The sequence below is a fragment of the Cervus canadensis genome, chromosome 6, assembly GCF_019320065.1.
Source record: "Cervus canadensis isolate Bull #8, Minnesota chromosome 6, ASM1932006v1, whole genome shotgun sequence".
NCBI classification, from domain to species: Eukaryota; Metazoa; Chordata; class Mammalia; order Artiodactyla; family Cervidae; genus Cervus; species Cervus canadensis.
Window position 1 is genome coordinate 47,866,253 of NC_057391.1, and position 17,386 is coordinate 47,883,638.

The following is a 17,386-nucleotide window of genomic DNA, read 5'->3' on the forward strand; positions in this document are numbered from 1 at the left end:
TAAAGGTTTATCAGTTTTGTTTATCTTTTCAGTGAGCCATCTCTTAACTTCATTGGTCTTTTCTATTGTCTTTTTAGCTTCTATTTTAATAATTTTTACTGCTGCTTTCCTTAATTATTGCAAAGCTTGAATCCTTGCTTAATTCACCTGTACCCCAAGTCCTCACTGACAGTTGAGTTGTGTTTCATAGAATGGCTGTCAAGAAGGGAAGTAGTAAAATTAACTAGCAAAACCTTTCTATGCATGCCGTTCAACCAAAGTTCTCATCAAGTAGACCTTACTTGCTTCTTCACAAGTAGAGGAAAGTATTCCTATTTTTTGCCCATGTGCTCCATGCCAGGCTGTTCTAAGCACTTTAAATGTATTACCTTATTTCGTCCACCTGTAACAAAAGTACAGGTCCAGATAATTTCTTTCTCTACTTAGAAAACCAGGGATTTAGTCTAAGAACCATGTGATTCCAAATATTATGAATATATGTAAGGGAGTACTGGCACAAAGACAGAAATATAGACCAATGGAACAGAATAGAAAGCCCAGAGATAAATCCACGAACCTATGGACACCTTATCTTTGACAAAGGAGGCAAGGATATACAATGGAAAAAAGACAACCTCTTTAACAAGTGGGCTGGGAAAACTGGTCAACCTCTCGTAAAAGAATGAAACTAGAACACTTTCTAACACCATAACACAAAAAATAAACCTCAAATGGATTAAAGATCTAAATGTAAGACCAGAAACTATGAAACTCCTAGAGGCGAACATAGGCAAACACTCTCCGACATAAATCACAGCAAGATCCTCTATGACCCACCTCCCAGAATATTGGAAATAAAAGCAAAACTAAACAAATGGGATCTAATGAAACTTAAAAGCTTTGCACTACAAAAGAAACTATAAGTAAGGTGAAAAGACAGCCGTCAGATTGGGAGAAAATAATAGCAAATGAAGAAACAGACAAAGGATTAATCTCAAAAATATACAAGCAACTCCTGCAGCCCAATTCCAGAAAAATAAATGACCCAATCAAAAAATGGGCCAAAGAACTAAACAGACATTTCTCCAAAGAAGACAAACAGATGGCTAACAAACACATGAAAAGATGCTCAACATCACTCATTATCAGAGAAATGCAAATCAAAACCACAATGAGGTACCATTACACACCAGTCAGGATGGCTGCTATCCAAAAGTCTACAAGCAATAAATGCTGGAGAGGCGTGGAGAAAAAGGGAACCCTCTTACACTGTTGGTGGGAATGCAAACTAGTACAGCCACTATGGAAAACAGTGTGGAGATTCCTTAAAAAACTGGAAATAGAACTGCCATATTGACCCAGCCAATACCACTTCTGGGCATACACACTGAGGAAAACCAGATCTGAAAGAGACACGTGCACCCCAATGTTCATCGCAGCACTGTTTATAATAGCCAGGACATGGAAGCAACCTAGATGCCCATCAGCAGATGAATGGATAAGGAAGCTGTGGTACATATACACCATGGAATATTACTCAGCCATCAAAAAGAATTCATTTGAACCAGTCCTAATGAGATGGATGAAACTGGAGCCCATTATACAGAGTGAAGTAAGCCAGAAAGATAAAGAACATTACAGCATACTAACACATATATATGGAATTTAGAAAGATGGTAACGATAACCCTATATGCAAAACAGAAAAAGAGACACAGAAATACAGAACAGACTTTTGAACTCTGTGGGAGAAGGTGAGGGTGGGATGTTTCAAAAGAACAGCATGTATACTATCTATGGTGAAACAGATCACCAGCCCAGGTGGGATGCATGAGACAAGTGCTCCGGCCTGGTGCACTGGGAAGACCCAGAGGAATCGGGTGGAGAGGGAGATGGGAGGGGGGATCGGGATGGGGAATAAGTGTAAATCTATGGCTGATTCATATCAATGTATGACAAAACCCACTGAAATGTTGTGAAGTAATTAGCCTCCAACTAATAAAAAAATTAAAAAAAAAAAATAATTGTTTAAATTTGGATCCTTTTAATTTCATTTTTTTCCTTTCCCACCCTGTTTGCAGACATTTCAACCTACGAATGAAGAGGGATACTTCCCTTTTCAGTGAGGAATTTAGGGTGGAAACATCAAATGCAGTACTTGATTATGATACTTCTCATATTTACACTGGACATATTTATGGTAAGTTGAACCTTAAAGAACTCTGATTTTTTTCTACACAAGAAAATTTGTGTTTTTTGAAGTGTAGGCAAATATTTCAGAAAGATGGTGTAAATCCTGGGCAGATTTGACTGTATCATGAAGAACAGTGGTCTTTGAAGGATGAAGTAATTCTTGGATCAACTTTTACATATATATTTAGTGTCGAATTATGTAGTGCCTGACTTTTAAAAGGTATGAAGTTTTGATTCTTTGATTACCTCCAGACTGCTACATATTTTTAAAAAGTTTAATGATTTGTATAATTTTTCTGTTTTTCCATGAAAGAAATTAACAGTAACTTAACTGTGTTTTATAAGAGAAGTCTACAATGAAACTGTAAAATGATCTTAACAGCCAAAAATAATGTGCAAAGTCTTTCATAGGAAAGTCCTCTGAAGGCCTTCCTTCCTCAGAACCTATTTGCTTTTTGTTCACAATGCTAACAACTTTCTCTTACTACACCAGATTTAAAAAGATATTAGGGAGATGAGGGCACACTTACTAGTTCAATGGAAAACTACATTTATCAGCTTAGTAATGAAGGAAGAACAGAACAATTTATGGAAGTTGTAAAAAGCTAAAAAATCAAAGTCTTCTGGGGGTACTACGGACAAAATATCATGGAATTATAACTGTACGTTAGTAAATACCCAAGATGATCCTCATTTACTAAGACTTATTAAAGTTAACTGAAAGTTAAATTTCATTTCTACATAGTAGAGAGATTTCCCCTCAAATCTTAACTTGAAAAATTAAACACTTTGAGAAAGGTTTCTTTTTTTTTTTTTTTTATTATGAGGATAAATGAGGTTTTTTTGTACTTAAAATTTCTCATTTGTAGATTGAGCACAGTTAATAAATTTAAAGTTTTTTGTACTGTTATAATTGTGTAATAGAAAAGTAAAGTGTTTTTCCATTGATCAAGATTTCTAATGTTATAGTTTTTTTTTTATTATTTTCTTAATAGTTTATCTTGCTGGATAAGTAGCTTAGTAGTCCTCCCACCCCCTTTATTTTGCTAGGTGATAGTCGAGAAGCGTATGACAAAATGAGTTTGTAGATAAATGTCATATCATTTAAAATGCAAATGTCTTGGATTCAGCTTCAGTCTATGATTAAAGTCAACTAATTAGTGCTAATCTACAACTTAGAAATTGAAAAAAGAAAAGCTGATGTTTAGAATTTTTTTTTTAGTTGTGTTTGTGTATATTCATAGTAACTTTTAATTGTTAGTATCTGAGAAAGTTATACATTATGGTTAATAAAGGAGAAAGCCATACGAAGTCAGAAAATAAAAGCTAGACCTTTGTTTTGTTTTGTTTTAGTGAAAAAATTTTAAATGGTAAATTAAACTTCATAGACCCCTCCTACTTCCCACCTCTTATCATTTGATGTTTTGTGACTATTAAAAACCAAAACTACTTTCTTTTTTATTATTTTCTTTCCCTAAAGAAGTATCATTGATGAGACACTATCACAAACTTCCAATATCTTGAAAAGAATTAGTGGTATACTTTGAAAATTTTTACACTCTTCTATTTTGAAAATGTATTTCTAAAACCAATTCCTTGGTAAGGAAGCCAAGATGCTCATGCAGAATATATTAGGTGGGACAGAACTTTTTTTTAATGACAATTAGAGCAGAAATTCAAAATATACTTTAATGTCTTTATTTTGAAAGTATGTATTTTATACTTGTATTTTAACAAAGAGCTGTTAAATGTATGTATTTTAACAAAGAGCTACTTGTCTCTTTCTAAGTTTATTTCGCTGTCATTTATTCAATGACTATTGCATACATGCCAGGCTCTGTGCTAGGTGTTGGGAATTTGATTGTCGGCAAGACAGATGTTCCATATTTCATTGTTTTTATGTATATATATATATATACATACATATATATATATAATATATATTTACTAAGTTCTAGTTCACATTTACATTGATATATTTCATGTGAAAATTAATTTCTCTGGTAAATTTGTATTTGGGTTTTTTTCAATACATAAGAATGGCTTTTTAAAGAAGAATGAATTTAACATTCATGTGCAAATTGAATTCCTTAAGAGTTTGTTGCTTTCATTAATAGGTGAAGAAGGAAGCTTTAGCCATGGGTCTGTTATTGATGGAAGATTTGAAGGATTCATTCAGACTCATGGTGGCACCTTTTATGTTGAGCCAGCAGAGAGATATATTAAAGACCGAACTCTGCCATTTCACTCTGTCATTTATCATGAAGATGATATTAGTAAGTACTTAATTTTGCAAAAGCATATAAATAGTTAAAACTATGTGGAGACAAATGAAATCTGAGCTGTTTTCTTTCCTAAGCTATTAATCAGGCTAGAAAATAGGTTCACAACCAAAATCTCAGTTAAATGATAGATTTATATAGTGAGATAATATCATTGTCGGTCTGTGCCTCCACTTTGTTGACATGATACTACCAATTGTATTTGAACTATGAATCAGCCAACTCTGATTGAACTGGAAATTCTATATTCTGATGTTATCTAGTCATTTAATGCTGTAACACCTGTATGCGTGTGCATGTGTATGGCCTACCGAAGCACGTAAATTTCAGTGTGGATATTTGCATAGCATTTAAAGAATATTTTAGATGTTTTTGTAATTTCTAAGCCTTTTGAATATTTTTGGGATCTTGAATTGATAACTTGACTTGCGCTGGGTAAAACTTCAGATTTATTGTTACAGATTTTATACTTGACCATAGTCTTTATATGATGGTAATTTGTTGGGAAAGTTCTTTTTCTGTGTTTTAAGAGAGTAGAAAATGTATTTGGACTTGACCTTTTCATGCTAACATTGTCTGTATATCCATAATCATTAAATCATGAGAATGCTGAAATGAAATGACCCAGAAATACATTCCTCTAATTCACATGCCTCTTGAATACTCATATTTTATTTTTGACTGTAATAAGACTAGTCTCTCAATTTTTGCCTATTTTCCTTATCTGGCAGGTTCCAAGCTTCATTTTCTATTATGCATATAGAAATTTGTTGTCAGTAATTTTGTTCTCACCCCTGGTAATGTATGGGAAAGTCTTAATCATGTTGACTTTTTGCTCTGTCAGCTTTGACAGTTTCTATACTGAAGTCTGTCATCTTTAATGCTCGATTACTATAGAAAATAGCATAATTGCTCTAGATGGAACACATTTATGGTTTTACTACTACCTGATAAATCATAAATTTGTTGTTAATACTGCTTATCCACATTTTTGCTCATCCCTATTTGATTTCTGTTCCAATTCCCTTCTTGATATTTCAGATTCTCCTCAAACTCCAATCTACAGTCTTCCTTCACAAGCTGGAGTATGGATTCCTTTACCTTCCTTTCTTTTTGCCAACAGGATCATCATCTACTTGATTTGTATGATACTTTTGAATTTTCTTAGTAATTTAGTTGTTTTGCAGGTTTACCTCCCCTGTCAGGGTGTGTAAGTTCTTCAACTACAGTTTCTGTTTTTTTGTTTTTCTCCTTTAACATCTCACATATCATTTACCTCTGGAGCACTTTTCTTCACTGATACTTAATAAAGTCCTGCAACATTTTACCTAGAAAGTATTCTCAAAATCGAACAAGACCTTTGGGGAAATAAAGGAGAGGAAGAGAGTGATTGACAGATTTTGAATTCATGGTTTCCTTCTTATCATATTGTAATCAAGCAGTTCTTCTCCTTCTATTTCCTATAAGTATCCTCTACTGTGTTTGTTTTGCCTTTTATGTGTGTACTACTTGTATGTAGTTTAAGCATGTCCTGCTCTTTTTTCAGAATTCTGTTTCTTCTTCATCATATAATTGCATTTTTCCACTTTGCATCTTTTAGTGATTTTCAGATATCTCCCTTTATTTCAACCTTTCTTTTTCCCCAAAGGTGATGAGTCAGCTTGGAGAATTGATGGCAGTGGATGCAACTTAGTGTTCAATTCCTTTTGGCATTTAACTTTACCATTGACTTCAGTGCTTAATTCTTAATTGTTTTAGTAAATATATATTCATGGTAAGGAGATCTTTTCACATTCTGTTTATTATTATATACCAGTAGTTGTATTAGAGCTTAAAAATAGTAATATTTAGGGTGATTTTGTTTGTAACTTTCTCTGGTAAATGGAAATGTCATGATGTGACGATGACAATATGGGAAGCATTGCCTTAAACAGAATTTTTAATGCTTGCAGATTTAGACTGTTACTTTTGAAAAACTAGCTGAAAATCTGTCAAATTAGCTATGAAAGGAAAGCATACACTTGTTAACTTTTTAGTTAAATAGTTGCTCTAAGTCTAGATTCTAGACCAAGGTTGATAGACTGTAAAAGGTTCAGATATTAAATATTTCATGTTTATTGGCCATATTAGTTCTATTGCAACTGAATTCTGCCATTGTTGTATGAAAACAGAGTAGAAAATATGTGAATGAATAAGAATGACTGTGTTCCAATAAAACTTTAGTTATTGACACTTAAGTTTGAATTTCATGAGATTTTTACATGACACAAAATATTATTCTTTTAATTTTTTCCCACCATTTGGAAATGTAAAATCCATCTTTAGCTTTCATGCCAAACAAAAGAACTCATCTATCTAGTAGGCTTTTGTTTGCCTACCTCTGTTCTAGAGGATGGATAGATAAATTTTATTTAAGTTAAAATATAGTTGATATACAACATTATATTAACTTCAGCTATATACATTATGAAATGATCACCATGATAAGCTAGTAACATCAGTCACTATACAAAATTATTAGAGTATTACTGACTGTATTCTCTATGCTATGTATTATTTCCTTATGACTTCCTTATTTCATGACTGGACATTTGAGCCTCTTAATCTCCTTTATCTATTCGTCCAGTCTCCTACTCTTCTTCCTGGCAACCACTGATTTGTTCTCTGTGTCTATAAGTCTGTTTTTGTTTTGTTTTATTCATTCATTTGCTTTGTTTTTTTAGTTTCCGTGTGTAAGTGAAATCACATGATACTTGTCTAGATTAAATTTACTTTTAATTGGCCCTTTAACCTCTCAGTGTAGAATACCTAAGGTTCTAATAACAGTAGAAGTACAAGTAGTTACTATTCTTTAGTGTATACCCAGCACCATATGAAGTTCTTTGCCTGCATTATTTTAATCTTCACAATAACCCTATGAGGTATGTAGGCACACATGTTACCTCTACTTTACAGTTGAGGAAATGGAGCATAGAAACTTTATGTTGCTTGATTGTGGATGTTGTGTTCTTATCCCTGTGTCTTCTGCTTCATTCTTGTAAATGAAGCTGTAAATTCTCACTGCCCTTATTCCAAGGATTTCTGGGTCTTTTCTGAAATCTGTAAGCCTCCCTGAAATCACACATTTGCATTTATTGCTGCTTAGAGCCAAATTCTTTCCTTAACATATTTAGCAGTGGATGTTTTATTTCACAGCTAATTAAAAGGGAGACCGTGTCCCTTTATTATTTAATAATAATATTATTTTCATACAATTTACTTAAGTGCCAATAGTTTATTTTTACAACTAAAGTACTGTATGATTGTTTAGGTCATTGTCTATAGGCTTGAGTGAATTTGGTGTCCCTATATGTATTACTTTCAGCAGAAGCAAATTACAGGTGAGGCATGCCAGCTTTGGATAGGAATCCTGATGAGAATTTGGCTACCTTCCTCTTAACACTGTTCTTGTAGCTCTAGACCTGAATGTATGAAACTACCGTGGAACATGATATTGCTCTTCTGGAGAACCTTAGGGAATGGCTTCTGAGGCCATTCCTGTATACAGGAACACAGAGCCAGTTTTCAGTGAAAATACTTAATAACTTCTAGATGCTTTGATATAATTTACTTAAGTGCCAATAATTTGACATGAAGGTGATAACTACATGTAGTGACCAGCTTAAAATTAGCACTTGTTCAATTCTGTGCTTAGGTGGTTAAAAGGCACTGTCTTCTAGGACAAAGAGGTATGAACAGTTATGACAGGGTAAGAATACCATTTAGTTCTCTACCTCTTGGACCAGTTTATTTCAAAGAAACTGGAAAAAACATTGTCCTATAAACTATGCTATACCATAAACTATACTGCTAATCTTACTAATATGAGTACTTTTAGGAATGTCTGTATAAGTGCTTGGAATTGGTTTAAATAGTGGTAAATAGTGGATCTTTGTACCCTTTTGTGTACTACCTTTCTGAGAGGCAAAGGTCTAAGTAATTTTTCCATGCTGTACTTATAAAGAACTATTTTGCCTCTGAATTAAAAGGTATTTTAAGTAAATATTTGACGCTGCAGAGTAAGAGTCAAATTCTTTCACTTCAGATTATTGTCCTTTGGGTGGTATAGAGAAGCCCAGAGAGCTTGCATTGGCTTCTGCCTCATATAGCAGTAGGATACTTTTACTGTCAGCCTGTGTGCTAGCTGGGACTGTACTTGTAGCTTCATTATCTTGTGTTTCAATGAGAAGACTCATTATTCCTCGTTCTGAAAAATTGAGACTGTTGAATTTTACTTAATCATTTCAAGATGAATGACTCCTTCACGTAGAAGTCTCTATTTCTGAAACGTAAGGATATTGTTTTTAATTAACCTTAAAAAAACAATTTGTTCCATAATGTGTTTTGGAAGTTGTGGACATAAATGAGTTTTCTCATAGGCATTAAGACTTTCAACTCTTTTTGTGTTACTGTTAGTGAGAAGAAGGGACAAGGAATAGAAGAAAAAGAGGGAAGGAAGAATTGAATTGGAAAGTATTGATAATGACTAGCATTTTTCATATCTGATATATTGATTGATCGTGTTCATATAGAGGTCACAGGAAATTCTGAGGATTTATCTTGAAATGTTTCTGTCTGTGCTTAAGGTCCAATCTGGAGCTTAGAAATATGCTTATGTGTATTGAAGTTGTGACAGACAGTGGTAGACACTTAGAAAGATTAAGGAATGAAGTGTTCTGATTGATAATTCAGTCACAGATGGCTCAACTGTGATGGGAAGTGCCCATGACTTCAGAACTTCATAGTGTATACAAGTTTATTGTCAGTCTATAAACTTGCTTTACTTAGCATTGATCTTAAATACTTAATTTTATTAAGCACAGTGATAATATTTGAAAGAAGTATAAAAACTTAGAGGCATTGTTGACTCTTTTTGTTTTTTCCTGAGTTAATCTCTAGGGAAATATAATTTCTTCAAACAATCCATAGGCACAAATGAAGAAAAGTTGAGAAGTCTTTGAGAAATGATAGCTTTTTGAAAAATATTTAATTAGAAATGTGAGATATTTAATCGGGAACACATTTAAGGGGTTTGATTCTTTTTGCAGAATTTGGGGAAAATATGCCCAGCACTTTCATATTATTCAATCACAGTTTATTTTATGTATGTAAATAAGACTCAAGTTAAAGACATTTTAAATCAAGACATTTTTTGATTGGTTAGCATGTATATTTGTATACATATTTATTTAAAAACATAAATAGAAACTATTTTAGCTGCATAATGATCATTTCAGAAACATAGATTATTTAAAAATAACAAAGCTCTTACATTATAAAACAACTTTAAAACTCACCCTAGAAAGTAAAATTATATTTGAAAATTTTGTTCTTTTTCTTCTGAGAAATATTACCTCACGATTTTGTTTTGCAGTGTTTTGTTACAGTTTTACAAAGAGATTGAATAAGAAATTTAGTTCATTGTACACCTGAATATTGTATTAAGGATGCAGTTTGAATATGTTCTCACTATACTGTTGTAGGTTTTGAGAGTTTGGAAAAAGTTTATAGATATTTGATTTGATAGTAAGAAGAAAGAAAGTTTTAAATTAAGACTTCATAACCATGTGTGTTTAAAAAATAAGGATTTTCTTTTGGGGGGCATTGTTTCTTCTTCATACCTCATCGGCAAGCTGTTTGTGAAAAAGAGTTTTTTGGAATAGACTGAAGATTGATGTATTGATAGTTCTGAATTTAATGGAATTCTGTAATTTTAGTACTGGTGCAAAAGGCACTAGAATTACTTCTAACCTCTTAAGTTTTAAGATCATGGAAACTGAAGTCTGTGTGTGTGTAGGTGCATGCTCAGTTGTGTCTAACTCTTTGTGACCCTATGGACTGTAGCCCACCAGGCTCCTCTGTCCATGAAATTTTCCAGGCAAGAATATTGGAGTAGGTTTCCATTTCCTTCTCCAGGGGATCTTCCCAGCCCAGGGATCAAACCCACATCTCTTGCATCTCCTGCATTGGCAGGTGGATTCTTTACCACTGTGTCACCTTGGAAGTCCAAAACTGAAGCCTAAAGAGTCTTTTTAAACAGCTTGGGCAAGATATTTTCATGGCAAGGATCCATGTATCCTGACTTCCTCCAGTACATTATTAGTTACATTGTACATTGTAAGTTAGGAGAGACTTGTTTAAAGGGGCTAAAGTCAAAGGACTTAATGACAGTAAAGACAGTTATTGTGAGGATTAAAAATATTAGGAGAAAGCTAAGGCTTTATTTTTGGTATCATTGATTTTGCAGAAGTATGGCTATGTTTGCTACTGGAAAATAGAGTAAATTGACATTTCAGGTTCAACTTTTATGAGTGATGATTTATAGAAAAACTAATAGAAGTAGCATTAAAAGTATGTATATGTTTATATTTCACATCTCTTCTAGCACAATTCAGTGCTTGATGTTTATTTTTAGTGACCTTGTAAGTGTGTCTAAAGACATTGGTCTGAGACTTGAGCCCTGTAAAGAACTGCTTTACATTGTGGTATCATATTTATTATAAACATGTAAAACTTCTGTTCATGGTTTATAAATTTGGAGATTAGATATCTTGGTAAGCAATCTTGTATCTTATGTTTATATTCAAATATTAGACTAGGAATTCATTGATGTGGATTTTCCTGCTTTCAGCAACTGTAGAGTCTTGGATTTTGTTGGGGAAGGAAAAAACTTTCCCTGTGCTCCATTTTTGTTCTTCTAGCTGATCTAAGAATTTTAAAAGAAGAAGAAGATCACATTTAATTATGTACATACAAGGTCTCCATCAGGAAAATGAGACCCCAGAACAACTTAGGCAATTGAAGTTTATATGGCATTTCATAGGTGAAGAGGCTAAGGGTTTGGTATTTAAAAGGGGAGCAAAAAAATTACAGGAAGATGGGAGAGCAAATGTTGGGTAAACAGGTGTTTGCTGTGCCACACAGGGACAATGGGACACAGAGAGGGCTTTGATCTCCAGGCCCTGCTGAGTTCTTCCTGCCACACCTACTCCATATTTTTTGTAGATCTCTGTGTTGATAGTGCTCTTCCTAGACCTGACCCTTTATCTAAATTCTTTCAGGCAGTTAAAGGGGAGGTAAAAAGAAAGATTTTTTTCTTTCTACCTTCCTCTTTCTTAAAAATAATTGGCCTAAAATAATCTGTATGCCAAAGAAAGACATTTTGTAGTATGTTGTAAAACAAATGAACAGGAAATTAACAAGTGATACAGTGTTAATAACTAAGTACAGATTTTCTTCAAATTTCACAAAATTTTACACCAGTGTCCATTATTTGTTTTCATATTTTCTTCAAGACTCTGCATGGTATTTAATTGCATTGATCAGCTTCAGCTGCATGCAACAGATTCTGGTAAATTCTCTTTTCATTTTTATTCTATAGCAGGTATTTTCTAATTTTTCTTGTTATGGCTTCTTAAATACACCCATCATTTAATAGTAGAAATTTAATTTTCAGATACACGGGATTTTGTTTAAAGTACCTTGAATATTAATTTCTCATTTTGATACAAATTTCTCATTTAAATGTTTTCATCTCTGTAGTCACCCTCTGTGTTTTTTTCAGTCTAACTTTATTGAGGTTTTTGATGGCCCAGTTGAAGCACTTTCTTTGTAAATGTCACACGCACTTGAAAATATGTGGGTTATTTTCAAATATCTTTTGATACTGATTTATAATGTAATTCCACAGTGATAAGAGAAAGACTATGATTTCAATACCTTTAGACCCTGAAATTTTTACACCTTGTTTTATGTCCCTTTATGTTCCAGTGTCTCCTAGTTTAAAATTAATGGGAACTTAAATAGAATTTGTATCCTACTGTTGTGTGAAATTTGTATAAATCTTAATTACATTGAATTGGTTCACAGAGCTTTTCAGGTTTACTAAAAAGTAGAAGGATACTTCTCTGTATTCATTCTTTTAATTTTTGAGAGTTTGGTATTGAAATTGCAAATAAAGATCTTGGTTTATCCACTTAAAAAATAATTGTAATATTTAGTGAAACTCTATATAACCTTGTTTTGTATTTTCCAAGTCTCCTATAAATATGTTATCATACTTTCGTAACTAAAGAAAATAAAAATGAAAGCTAAAAAATACCAATGAAAGACATTTTCAGGTGTCAAATTTTGCTCCCTTACAGAATCATATATTTAAAGATGACCTTGTAGATCAACAGTTAAAACTGTTTTTGAGTTTAATTCATTTACTTAAAATCACATAAGTTAGTGAGAGACATGTTAGGGAAAAAGCATGGGAGGTAACGTGTCAGAGAACTGAGGCATGGCATGTGTATGAGAAGGTAGTTTGAGGGGAAATCAGGATGTTGTTTTAGAATAGCTTTGTGACCTTAGGCAAGTAAGGAACTTTCTTTTTCTGGGTCTCATTTTCTTCGTATTATAAAGTGAAGGTGTCACATTGTTAACATTCCTTATTTCTTCTAAAATTTGGTAATTCCAAACTACTTTTTCTCCAAAGCTGGAAATATTCTTAGCTTTTCTGATTATGAAATGACTATATAAAATAGACATTTTTCCTTGTGACTTAATTAGAAGATGAAAATACCTTATATTTGTTTCTATTCCAATAAATATAGCCCTATCTTTTTTGAACATGAGGCTAGCCCTACCTTTTTAATGCCTGCATAGTATTTCAGTGTTTCATTGATGAATATATTATTTATCAACTCATCAACTAAATATTTAGATTGTTTACTCTTTTTTTTATTACTGCAGTACACATTTTTGTGCATAATTTTCCCCCTCAGCATGTTGTATATTACCAGGTGATGCTCTAAGAAAGTCATACAGATTTATACTTTTCTACATAGAAACTTAACATTGATGTAATAATGTGTTAATGTAGTTTGCAGGCCTATTTCTCTAATTGCTCCACAAAAGTGACATTAAAAAAATGTATATATAGGATGCAGTTGAAGCTTATACATTGTCTTTGGTTGTCTCGTCTTTCTTTAAACAATTTTATTAAGGAAAAATTGACATAAACTGTGAATATGTAAAGTATACAGTTTGGTAATTTTAAACATATGTATTTATCTGTGAAACTGTCACCATAATCAAGAATAGTATAAATATTCATTGCCCCCAGTTGCTTCCTTCTCCTCAGTGTAGTCCTCCTTTTCTTCCCACCTCTCTTTCCTCAAGCACCAATCTGTAGGTGAATTTGGCATTATCTAGAATTTTATGTAAGTGCAATTATATGTTATATACTCCTTAAAACTGTCTTCTTAACTTAGCTCTAAAGAGGGGGCATTTTGGAAATTTAAGACAAGCCTTGTAGAAACAAGAGAGCAGAACGAATGCTCATCTTATGTTACTTACGTATAAATTCTCTCTTCGCCAAACCCACACTCATCCTTCAAAATATAATCCAAGTATAATGTCCTGGAAACCTTTTCTGGCCCCTTAGTTCTGGGTATCCTCTTTTTACTTCGATTGGTATATTGGTGAGTCCTCTGTATGTTTTGAATTCAGTATTTACAGATCATTGGTCATATGATGACCTTTGAGAAGAGGCATGGAAGGAAAATTGCTGTTGGCTGGATGAGTAAATTCAACCATTATTTAATAAACTGTGGATGATTGCAGAGAGACTTAATATTTAGCAAGTAGATAATTAAATGGAATTCTTGTTTACATATCTGATACCCCAGCTAGACTGTAAGCTCTTTGATCATATATATTGTGTCATTTATTCTTGTATTGCTTATGTTTGGTAAATAATAGTTTTTCCTTCCCATTATTAGTTTTGTAAATAAATTAGTAAAATTAGGAATAACATTGACATTTAATTAGGAAATTTATGTGCATACAGTATGGCCCTAATTTTGAATGTGCCCTATTTTATAGTCAATCTGTAAAGTAGTTAGAGATTTAGAACATAATGATAGACAGTGCCTAGTTATTGCAGGTGGAATGAAGGTTAAAAGGATGTTGTTGGAGCCAACAATTTACAGATCTTTAGTTAGTTGATGACCTTTGAAAAGAGGTGTGGAAATCAGCTGCCGACTGAAAAATTAAATTTAGCAAGTGTTTATTGATTTGGGAATATTGAGGAACCATTCAGACTTCTTTTTAAACCTTCAGGAATATTCTTAGTCAATAATTGAGCATCACTATGTGATTAATTTTGTATCAGAAATGTTATCAAAGCACTAGTATGCACTGGGGGACCCATAGGAATATGTAGGAAGATTCCCAGTGGAGGTGGCATTTAACTTGAACTTTGAAGATAGGGGTAGACTTTTGACTGCTGGAGATAAGAATCTGTGATAATAGGAGAAAGATAAATATTATTCTGGCAGGACCATATTTATTTTTAGCTGCTGCAGCTCAGGAACTTCCGGAAAGAAACTAGTCTCTTTGGCCTGGAGTGACCTGTTTTCTGTGTATAGGTTTATAGTGCTAAATCAAATAAATGGAATTAACAGTCACTTTAAATCAGTATGATACAAGTTTTCATTCCATTTCAGTTTTTAAGATTTACAGGTTTAATGATAGCTTAATAGTTAATATTGTTTGAGTGTCTAATCTGTACAAGATACTTCTAGATATCTTGGATACAGTGATGAACAAGGCAGAGTTTCTGTCCTAATGCCCTCTAGAGTCTGCTGATCAGAATAATAGAGCAGCACATTTCCTATTGACCTGATACCCATGACTCCCCTGGCCCCCAACACCAGCCCATCTTAAAAACTATAGGTGGGAAGGGACTTGCCTGGACCAGCTCCAAGTTTCTGTTTCCTTGGAGATCAGTGTTGTGAGAGCATGTGGAAAAGGGGACCTCTTTAGCTTACTCTCCTTCCCAGGGACATTCATGCTATACCTTTCTTTTCCTGGTCTCGCCACCCTCCCCAAACAGAGACTGGTTGTGAGAGATGGGGAAAGGGAGAAAAGGACCTCTGTCCACTGGAATTAGAAGGGGGAAGGATATTTGGGGGCTGCCTGACCCATTCTTCCATTCCTTCAAATTCACCATCTCTCCTTGAAAAGAAGAAGAAAGAAAAAGCCTCCTCTTCTTTTTACTGTTTCAGTGAATCCTTGCTGTTTTTTGGCAACTTTGGGAATAAATGGCATTTTCATGGGAAAGGACCTCACCTATCTACCTTTCAGATACTAGCAAAGCAAGTTTTTGTACAGTAACTGTCTATGGAGCCACTCTCTTTTAAATTCATTGACTAGCATAAAAGTTGGGTCATTTGATTAAATTTAGTGATTCATAGTGTGTTATTGATACAGACAGAGTAAAGGGACAAATGATGACTAGATAGTTAATCCTGCCTAGAGGATTTTAAGTAGAAGAAAAATGAGAGATCCCTATAATTTAATGATTACTTAAGAAAGCAGGTTTGCTTAATGACAAAACCAAACCAGCTTTCTTAGCAACAAAACCATGCAACAGAAGCATGGGACATGTCCCAAAACAATAAAATAGTGGTGGGATGAGACCCACATATTGATTGCCCAGTGAGCTCAGTAAGTTAATGGTCCCTAGGACATGCTGTTTGTACATATGAAAAACAATAATTTGTGGACTTAGCTTGACCATGTAGGGATAAGAAAATTCCCCTGCCCAACCTGGAGGAGAAACTAATGATGGAAACATGATGTCTACTCAAGAAAGACAAAGAAGTTTTCCACCCCCTTCCACTTTTCCTGATTATGAAACTAGCCCAGTAAGTACTCGAGACGTGGCATTTCTCCCTGCATGCTTGTAAGCCTCACAAGGGTCCTATTCTAATACATCACTTCTTATGTATCACTTTGCTCTCACTGAATTCTTCTCTGCACTGAGACATAAAGGACTATGGTACCAGAGCTCTTCGGAGCCCCTTGAAATGACACCAAACTGTTTCATTACTAGAGAAATTATACCAAGTTTTGATTGTTAGAATTATCTCTTAGCTAAGGCTTAGGATTCTGCAGTAAAATTCCTAACCTGGCAGTCACATTGAGGGAGGGATGGCTTGCTGGGAGTAGTGAGGATGTTAAGTCTACTGTAATTAGTATCTAGTGAGAAGTGGGTGTTTTATGTGTGACTCTGTTGGGGCAGATGATCTGAACTGTAAATATTTCCCCTTCCTGAAGTGGATGATTGAGAGTTAATTAGAGCTATTTCCTGCTTGAGGTGGTATCACAATATATGTATTATTTATATCTGTGCCTCCTACAACAAAGCAAAAGCAAGAGGTTGGCATGCAAAGGAACTGGAAGAAAGGCCTTAGATTTAAAGCTGATCTTTGTTTTAAATAGGCTGAATATTCTACACCAATGACTCATTCTTTGTGAAAGAATATGCTGTTTGGCCTTTTCAGGGGAACTACAGTGCATCCTATGATTTAGCATCTCAATGAGGGCTTATTCATTAGTCGAACAAAGGCTTTTTCTAGAAATGGGGATTATATTGTCAGTAATTTTAGAGGGAAATGTCATTGTCCATTTTCATAGTTTATGTGGTGACCAGGGAAAATAGGCTCTTTTAGAAGTTTTGAAAGTATATGGGAAACATTTTATACTTGTTTCTTGTTTTTTCTATTGAGAGAGTATTGTGCTGACAGATTTTGAAGCATATATAATACTGTTTTGTGACTTTGGAATTTTTTTTTTTAATCCTAAATATCAGGCTTTCCAAAAGAATGTATATTTAAACTTCATGATATATAAAATACAATTTACAAAGAAATAAAACACTTTAGTTCTTTTAAATATACTAACTCTTGATGTTTGTAATGTTTTATATTGTGGTGTACTAAATATAAATAGTCTTATTTTTTATTTCCCTACACATTTATAAATAATAGAGTTTCAGTACTTTGACAAAAATTTTTGAAGGTCATGGAATAGTTGTAATTTCCTCCGCTGATTATCAAGATC

General features: G+C 33.6%; 1 protein-coding gene across 1 annotated transcript in view; it reads left to right on the top strand.

Moving 5' to 3' along the window:
* Window positions 1-17,386, top strand: part of ADAM10 (ADAM metallopeptidase domain 10) — a 142,054-nt gene that overhangs the window by 65,110 nt on the left and 59,558 nt on the right. The window contains exons 3-4 of the mRNA XM_043471836.1: window positions 2,060-2,178; window positions 4,289-4,447. Coding sequence (XP_043327771.1) covers window positions 2,060-2,178; window positions 4,289-4,447 — 278 coding nt within the window. The remainder of the gene's footprint in view (window positions 1-2,059; window positions 2,179-4,288; window positions 4,448-17,386) is intronic.